This window comes from Alosa pseudoharengus, unplaced genomic scaffold (genome assembly GCF_046254945.1).
Source record: "Alosa pseudoharengus isolate Yale_2024_CS ecotype anadromous, Long Island Sound unplaced genomic scaffold, YU_APseudo_1.1 YU_APseudo_1.1_scf_20, whole genome shotgun sequence".
In the NCBI taxonomy this organism is placed as follows: Eukaryota; Metazoa; Chordata; class Actinopteri; order Clupeiformes; family Clupeidae; genus Alosa; species Alosa pseudoharengus.
The window spans coordinates 29,651,963-29,661,060 of NW_027468664.1; the positions used below are offsets into that span (position 1 = coordinate 29,651,963).

At 41.5% G+C, this 9,098-nt stretch overlaps 1 protein-coding gene across 2 annotated transcripts in view; it reads right to left on the bottom strand.

Moving 5' to 3' along the window:
• Positions 1 to 7,748, bottom strand: part of LOC143136366 (acyl-coenzyme A thioesterase 5-like) — a 10,746-nt gene extending 2,998 nt beyond the window's left edge. The window contains exons 1-7 of one of the 2 annotated variants that reach the window (XM_076297050.1): positions 7,034 to 7,748; positions 5,918 to 6,017; positions 5,124 to 5,314; positions 2,408 to 2,571; positions 1,673 to 1,792; positions 413 to 495; positions 1 to 40 (exon numbers count right to left, since the gene is read on the bottom strand). The exon at positions 1 to 40 is cut by the window's left edge and continues 54 nt beyond it. In XM_076297050.1, the coding sequence (XP_076153165.1) occupies positions 1 to 40; positions 413 to 495; positions 1,673 to 1,792; positions 2,408 to 2,571; positions 5,124 to 5,314; positions 5,918 to 6,017; positions 7,034 to 7,265 (930 nt within the window). In that variant the 5' untranslated portion in view covers positions 7,266 to 7,748. Of the gene's footprint in view, positions 41 to 76; positions 171 to 412; positions 496 to 1,672; positions 1,793 to 2,407; positions 2,572 to 5,123; positions 5,315 to 5,917; positions 6,018 to 7,033 lie in introns of both variants that reach the window. The other variant, XM_076297049.1, reaches the window with a different exon arrangement.
• Between the last annotated feature and the right edge of the window lie 1,350 nt (positions 7,749 to 9,098).

Genomic DNA, 9,098 nt, shown 5'->3' on the forward strand with positions numbered 1-9,098 from the left:
GACATGATTATTCTCATCAACGCGTGCCTTTGCAATGTTCCTGCACACACACACACACATACAAACAAACACTTACATCCACTTTACGGTCTGGCTCAGAAGGAATTGGTAGAATGGAATCTTTCCCGATCACATGATTATTCTCATCAATGCGCCACTTTGCAATATTCCTGCAGACACACACACACGCACACATGAACACACATATTGGCCATGACACTGAAAATGTTCAATTGCTCTGCCTTGAAAAGTCACCGAAGAGAATCTTTGACACACTCACACACACAAACACACACACAATAAAGATCCAGAGGCAGAGTCTAAGGGGCCACTCACCATTTCAACTCACACACACACACACACACACACACACATACACAATCCCCTAATGGTCCCTATGCACGGGCCTCACCGGCTCATCTGCTGCAGTATCTCGGTATGAGACTTGTTGAGTGGGTAAAGATGCGTACCACTGATGCACACACAACACCGGGGCTGAAACACACATTATTTACATGGTGAGCATAACTGAATAGTACCTTTGACATTGTAAATATGCATTTCACCTCCATATCTGTTAACAGGTAAATGTAAATATGACCTCAGCTTGTTATACTGAATTTTATGGCAAAACTCTTTCCTTAGAATCAAACATGTACTGTGTCTATGTTGAACAATTGTACCTATGTTTTACATGTCCTTGCTGTGATAGTCTACGATTAATGTGGAACATGGGCTATAAGGGATATGCACCTCCGTTCATCAAAACGTAATTTCCGTCAGAAACCACGTATGCTAAATGTTTTCTTCATTGTGAATGTAACTTATGGAGATGTCCATGTTAAGTAGCCTATATGTTTTCATTTAAGCAGTGTAATGTGGTAGGCCTATGGATGGGATAATGTTGACGTGAGTCAGACAAAAGACAGGCAAGTCTTTAGTGTTTATGTGTGTCTCAAACTTTGTTAAGATGGTGTGTTTAGCAACCAGAATTTGAAATGTTTTAATTCTGCAGTCCCAAAACTAACATTAGTTGAGTAGGCTGCCAGGCTGCATATAGTAAAATGTTGAGCATGCTTCAGTAGCAAACAGAAAAAATGAAACACAAAATTGATATGCTCCTCATGCACATTTCTTCTCAAAGAAATCTCACTCCAAGCTGATTTCAAAAGTTGTCAGCCCTGAGGTCCAGACACATTTTGATGAGATGTAATGTGTACCAACTTGATGTGTACCAACTAGGCTTTCTGTTAGTCTTAAAAAGATGATCAGACACTCAAGGCCATTTATTGATAGACCCCGATTTACCATAACGGTATATGACGTCCCTGTTGGTTTAGGCTACTTCTATGAATGAAGGCACGAGGCAAAATAATAACCATTAATCAATAATAAATAATAAAATCTGACTCACTATTTTTTGAATGTGATACTTTCACTGGCACAGTACTGTGAGACTGTATCATGATAAACAGCTAATGTGTATGTGTGCGCGTGAATGGTAGTGGACCTATTTGGAAGAAAGTCCAGGACCTTTTTTATGCCGAGTATGTCCTTGGGTGTGTGTGTGTGCCTGCATGTATGTCAGTGTGTGTGTGTCAGTGTGAATGTATTGTTTATGAGAGGTGAGAGAGAGAGAGAGAAACAGATAGACAGACAGACGTGGACTCACCTGTGCGGTTTTAGAGTACGCTGCTAGTGTGAGGGTAACAGCAGTCCCAAAGGACAGACCGAGCACAGCCACTCTGCCTGCACACACCTGAGGATGGGTCTGCAGGACCTTATACGCCATCTGCAAACACACACACACACACACACACACACACACACACGCACACACGTGCGCACACGCACGCACACACACACACAAGAATTAATACATATCGTGACATTGTTACTCACACACACACACGCACTCACACAAACTTTCTACTCTTTTTGTTGAGGTAAGACTAACTCACTCTCACAGACACAAAACAAACTAACAAATGTGTGTAGACACATGTGCCTTATTCAATGGTGAGTGAATGTGAATTGTGTGAATGTGAGTGTGTGAATTTGTGTGTGTGAACTTGTGGGTGAATGAGAACTGAGAGGCTGTACAAGTACTTGGGAGAAAGCAGCTATACAAATGCAGTCGATTTAGCATGTACCACTGTGCTGAATGGGGGCTTACCGACACCTCGGCTTAAGCAACATGTGCATGTGTGTACCACGCTACGAATAGAACAATCTAATAACACACACAGACACACACACACACACCACACAGACACACACACACACACACAAACACACACACACACCAATGATTATGTGAATATGGGTAAAAGGTTACGGCTGGACTTTGACCAAGCCGACTTTACAACAGACAGACACACGCACACACACACACACACACACACACCTCAAAGTATCCAGTCTGAACTTCAGATGGCTGCTGCTCGTCCGCACTGAGGTATTCCAGCGCCATGGCAACAAAGCCATGTGAGGCCAGGAGGGCCGCCCGGTACTCCACCAGACCCCCTCCCCCTCCCCACATGTCCAGCACTGCAGGGAAGGGCCCTGGGCCTGCACGCACACACACACACACACACACACACACACACACACATTTAAACACACAAGTGCCCACCATAGACTGTGTTTACATGGATTTAAGTATCCGGGTTATAAGGCTTATCGCAAATTCGATCATATTCGGAATATGCCATTTACATGAACACAGAGAAACCTGGACATTAATATCCTTGTATACGTGATGGATTCTAGTATCCAGGTTACCAACAATACAGTTCTATCAGCTCAGGATATGGTGTTTACATGAACACAGAGAAACCTGGATATTATTATTTCTGTATACTTGATGGATATTAATATCCCGGTTACAATAAAATTCTATGTATGTAGCCAGCCGCTGTCCGGTATAAGGTATAGGGCGGTGGCAGCGTAATGGCTAAAGAGCTAGGCTAGCATGCAGTAGCCTGAAAAGTTGTGGGTTCAAATCTTGGCTTCCACTTAACCCCGAGTTGCTCCAGGGACAATGCCACTTGTAATGCAATTGTAGGGCTGCACAATTATGACCAAAATGATAATCACGATTATTTTGATCAATATTGAGATCACGATTATTTATCACGATTATTAATTAATTTTAGTGACAAAAATATTTTTTCCCTAAACATATTGGACTTGCTATCTGGCTCACCCAAATTCCTCCCCTCACATTTACTCCCTTAAATTACTGCAAATATAGATTTGACTGCGACTTCCAAACAACTTCCAAACAAATGTTTTGTGCGTGCTACTTTGTTAATATTTGGGAAAACGCCCACCGGGAATCCTCCCAACGCTCCCCATTAGCCACTTAAGCTCTGCTTCGTGTTCATGAGTTTACTGTAATCGTTAGTCCAGGGGTGTCCAAACTTTTTGACTGAAGGGCCACATTGGGTTTTGAAAATTGGCCAGCGGGCCACACACAAATAATAATAATAATAATAATAATGTTTTGTATTATTTAAATGACAAAATAATTTTGTTGTAGAAAATTAATTTCTTAAGAAATACTGTTAATTTGATGCTGTTTAATTAATTTATAAATGGTGCACTGTCACTCTTTGCCAGCTCCACTCAAATATAGCCTATGGCTAGTGCTGTGCCCTCTCACAGTTTATAAATGGTCAGTAGTGGGAACTACTGTTGCCATCGCCCTCTCTCCCACGCGCAAATGCGTCCCCAATTAAATGGACTAGCATAACGTAGTTAGATCTGCTGCAATGGAGATACTATGTATCTCGATGTGACAAGCTGTTTTGACATTGACATTGTAAACGTTCTCTAAGAAGAGTGTAAAGCAGTTTGCAGTAGCCTAAAGTTAACCACAACGTCATTATTGTTCACTCGTTGTGAGTAGGCTGTGTCTTGAAACGCATATGCATTGTAGGTTGCACATGTAGCTTATAAAATACATGAATAAAATTCACGGATCCCGTCGTTAGCTCAACTCTTATTACAGTATAGGCTATCGGAGGAAGCAAACAAGGACTAAAAGTTAACGTGATAAAAAAGGAATGTGTGGTTTACGTCATGTGATGTGTTTCACGGTATGAGTTGAGAGCCCTGCTTTGTTTATATTTTTGGTTAACTTAACTTGCCTGAAATCCGAAATATTTTAGAAAAATGGATGGTCCGCTTCGAGGGACAAGCTCTTGGCCTCTTCTGCTGTGCCACACATTTGATTTTTGATCGTCGTTTATTGTATAGTCTAACTAGCCTACTAATAGTTAACATAATGTCACTAGTCCACAGTGCATCAGGCTGAGCAGTGCATGGAACAGCTGTCATTGGTAGGCTGCATGCAGGCACACGGTCAGACAGGTTTAAGGAGCGCTTGATTTGTTTTGTAGCGGAGCGTTCTATGGGTTGCCAGGTTGGTTCTATGGGTAGAGCACGCATTTGAAATATCGCTCGATCACGCAAATTTGATCGTGGGAAGCCAAAATCGTGATCGTGATTAAAATTCGATTAATTGTGCAGCCCTATGCAATTGGCATGTAAGTCACTTTGAATAAAAGTGTCTGCTAAATGATTAAATGTAAATGTACATGGTACACAGTATCCTGGTTTCCTCATAAGCAAAGGGCATCATCCAGGACGCCCCCCCCCCCTTAAGCACTCCGCACTCCACTTTCGACTATACGACTCCGCACACCAGTGACGAACTGTGTCGCTGCCACCGTGTAGATTACCATTCAGTTCTATTTTGACGGCACTGCTCAATAAAATCCATTGTTTATCCAAGTGTAGCCAGCTAAACATTTCGGCACTGACATGCATGGCAAGTGACAGCACACTCATGCCGGCGCCTATATGCGGAGGATTGTAAAGTTTTTTTCTCTCCTCTAATCTCACAGGTGTTACAGGAGTCTCAACCCCCACAACATCAGCCTCATGAAGAGCTTCTTCCCTGATAATGTGTGTATCAAAAAACCACTCTAAGCATGCTGTGTGTGTGTGTGTGTGTGTGTGTGTGTGTGTGAAAGAGAGGCAGAGAGAGAGAAAAAGAAAGAAAGAGAGAGAGAGAGCGAGAGAGAGAGAGAGAAAAAGAGATGGGGAGATTGTACCTGGTGGTATGAAAAGTGTGCCTTTGACCCCTCGTTCCCTGATGTCCACACGCTGCACACCTGGCGTCAGGTACCATCTCTCCGTGACAACCGTGGCCAAGGCGTCCTTTTCAGAGAATCTCTGGTTAATGTGACCTTTGAACACTGATACTATCAGCACCATAGGGGACAGAACGTCTTTCTTTCGCAACCTAAAAAAGAAGAGAGATTCATAGTATGACCTAATCAGACAGGAAATGTCTCCTAATCAGACAGGAAATGTCTCACAAAAATGTGAGATATATGTATACAGTGCTTTCAGAGTTGTCAGACCCTCGAGAGCTTTCCACATTTTACATTTACGACTCATCTTAAAATAAATTCAATTTTTTTTTCTCATTCAGACCCTTACTTATGTCACTTGCAGCTGAGCTCTAGTGCATCGTAGTTATACCAATGGTCTTTGGGATGAGTCCACCTGTGCCTAACTGAATTCATTGGACATCATTAGGAAATAGAAGGAACCCACCCTACTGTGGGTCTATATAAGGTCTCACTCTCACAGTTACATTGTGTACATTATTAGGGCTGAACAATTTAGGGAAAATATCTAACTAATAGCTCACTCATTTTTCTGACTGAAAATCCGTTTTGGCTTTGCTATTGATTGTGGAGCATTGGGCGTAGTAGATTTAAATGAATTGAGTCAATCTGAAGTTTCAGATGAGTCTGCCATAAATAATAAAATAACATTAACAACATGTGAAAAATGTAAGGGTCTGAAATGTAACGGATCTGCACTGCTGCTACACCACCTGAGTCCGTCTCTGCTACCAGGAACGGGTTGCAAGCTCCAAAGAAGGCCCATGGGTTCAACTCCAACATAGGTCCCACCTCTACTGGCATCTTCCATAACTATGAGAAAAGGGGGGAGGAATGATTATAGTCGCCAAACTATGGAAATCCCCAAAAGGACCATTAGAAAAATATATGTGTATTTTTAAAGTTTCTGATGCACACTAGAAAATTCTGTGTGATGGCTAGATATTTTCTTGTGCACAACAAACAACAACAAAAAAACATTGTCCCCTTAGGAGCTCAAAAACAAACAGAGCCGCCATCCCTAACTTGAGATTTATATCCCTTACAAAAAAGTGTCAAAACTGAAGTGATATGCAGGAAATGCAATATTTTGAGTCAAAATTATGTTCATACTAGTCAGAATATCAATTACAAATATCTGAAATTATATTCTTACGGGTACAAATTGTCAGGTACAATTTTGATGGTAGGCCTATAGTTAAAAATGAATTGAAGACATAAAAATGCTTTAAAAGCAAAAGTGGCCGATATAATTGTAACTGTAGATATCTAAAATGGCAATTTTACCAGTCATAATGCCAATTATTTTTACTAGCAACAAATGTATTTTGTATATCCAAAATATGGATATCTGAAAAGGTAGTACATTTTGGATATCTGGAATTATATTAACGTCTAGTCACAATTGAATTGCAGATATCAGAAATAGGAGTTTGTAGGCCTACTAGGAAGAATGAGGCATAATATATCTGAAATGACAATTGTGAATAGGAAGAATGACCTAAATGGATATCTGAAATTGAAAGCCTCATTGAAATGAATGGTAAACGTGATGTCATTTGTTAGGAATTATTAGGAAGAATGACGTAGTAGATATCTAAAATGGAAATTATGGATAGGAAGAATGCCATTATAATATATCTGAAATGTTTTTTTGATTAGGAGGAACTGAATTACATGTCTGCATGCAACATCCTGCCTAGCTATTTAAAGTTAAAACGGCTTGCCATACCAGGCTGCCAACAACCACTGTTCATTTGACGCTCCTGGTGCTTGACAGGAAGTAGACTAGGCTACAGTAACTTCACAAACGTTTCCAGTTAGTCTACCTGTAACTGTTCCATCTGCGTCGCTGATATAATGACCAAACGCCTCCCAGTTGTCGTTATCCTCGGAGTGATGTAAGGAGTGAAGCGTTACCTCTTGTTTTGGGTGTAAATTTCTCACAACTATCTGAAACTTTTCATCCACTAGTGCCCGGGTAGGTTGCAGCGACAGGACGGGACACACGGCCATTGAGCTCGCTGACCTACCAAGGCTGACATCAGCAAAAACATTCATCTCTCTGCTCCTCTGGGATGTAATTACATTTTCTAACAGACACCTCACGGCAGAGTCTACACGGATTTTAAATAGTCACTCCACAAAGGGTAGAGTTGCTGCGCTATGCCTCGCTTACGTAAATGACGCACACGGTGAAAGTGCTCTAGTAGCCAATCGCGACATGGTCAGATACTTTTTTTGAGCCAAACGTGACTCTGTCCTCTCCCACTTGCTCTCGTGGCCGCGGAGCCATCATTGAGAGCCGCCCCATTGGCAAACAGGGTGCTTTTGAAGCGCTTACAGCGCTGGCTCAAAGTAGCCTTGAATGTGTTTCCCAAAGACACGGGTGGGTCGCACAATTGACATGTTGTCTAATAGGTCTAACTTAGCCAGGAAAGCTATCAGTTTTCTATTAGGATATAGTTTGTTTACCACAGTCACATCCCTCTGTGGAATTTTGCATTTAGAATAGCTCTGAAACTGGGGGCGAACGCGTCGCAGAAGGGACAGCATGGACATCTCACTCGCAAAATGAAACATTTCTGTGGGGCGCCTGCCATGGACCTCGCAGTTGCAAAATGCAAGGGACATGAATCAGCCTATTTGCACAATCATTAACGGACACCAGCTCTTCAACTTGACCGATTAAAATCTAGTCAACTAAAGCAGACATCCGTATACCACATGTAACCCATATGAAATGGTTACTGAGCCATTATTAGCATGAAAAGATGTCGTAGCATAGTTTGACCTCAGGGTGGCGCACGCGCCCCATATTCAGTTGTTATGCCAACGTCAGTTTGTCGTTACGCTTTCATACTGGAGAAAAAACCCAAGCCTAACGTCCGAAAGGAAAAAAAGGTACTAAATACTTGGAAATTGCTCAGTTCTTTCATAAATGTAGTGAAATTCAATATTAATTAGTTATTTTATATCAAAGATCAACCCAGAAGTGAAAACCAACTTGAAGCCAGTGCTCAACGTTATACTTTTCACCACGAAGCTCCGGTAAGCAGAGCTACTTGCTAGAGCCCGGCCGATATTAGGCATTTTCCAAACTATCGGTATCGGCATTGATAATGGCCGATAAATGAATATTTTAAAAATAAAATAAAAACAGACGAAACACCCTTCAACCATGTCATGAGTGTTGGCGTTGTATAGTTTGTCCTCCAGAGGGCACTCTACACCGTCCCTGCTGGCAACACTCGTGTATAACGCGCCACACATCCTGCAACCTGCTGATCCAGCCAGAGTCGGGCAGAGAGAAAAAGTTATCCGCGAGTGAGATCATCAGTGAAGTGTGTTCATGGTGATTTGGTCACGAGACATACATTGCTTGAAATAACAATTAAAAGAACATCCCCATCAGTTCTCTTAACTCAAATAAGCATGACAAAGTTCGTGAAAACAATGTCCAGTTTTGCTGCTGTTAAATAAGCCGAGAGTGAAGCGGAATTAGCTAGTAATTACGTTACGTTGTTAGTGTTGACTGTCTTTTTAACTTTTGACAATGTGACTGAAGATGTATTTCTTTAATAGCGTGACAGTTATAGCAGTGAGACGTATCATCTCTCCCCGGCCTGTTATTTTGAAAGCATATGTTTTACAATTTGCAGTAAGACATTATCCATTGCTAAATTAGGGCTCATCATAGACTAGCTAACCACAAAGCTAGCTAATGCTATGAATATCAGTGGAAGACCGCTAACGTTAACATTAATGAGCTTGGAAACCACAACGAACTTATTCTGCCTAAATAAAGTAATGATTTATTACTAGTATATCTGTAGTTACAGTCCCTGCATTGTAAAATGTCAATTAGACGTGAGAGGAGTGAACATTTAGACA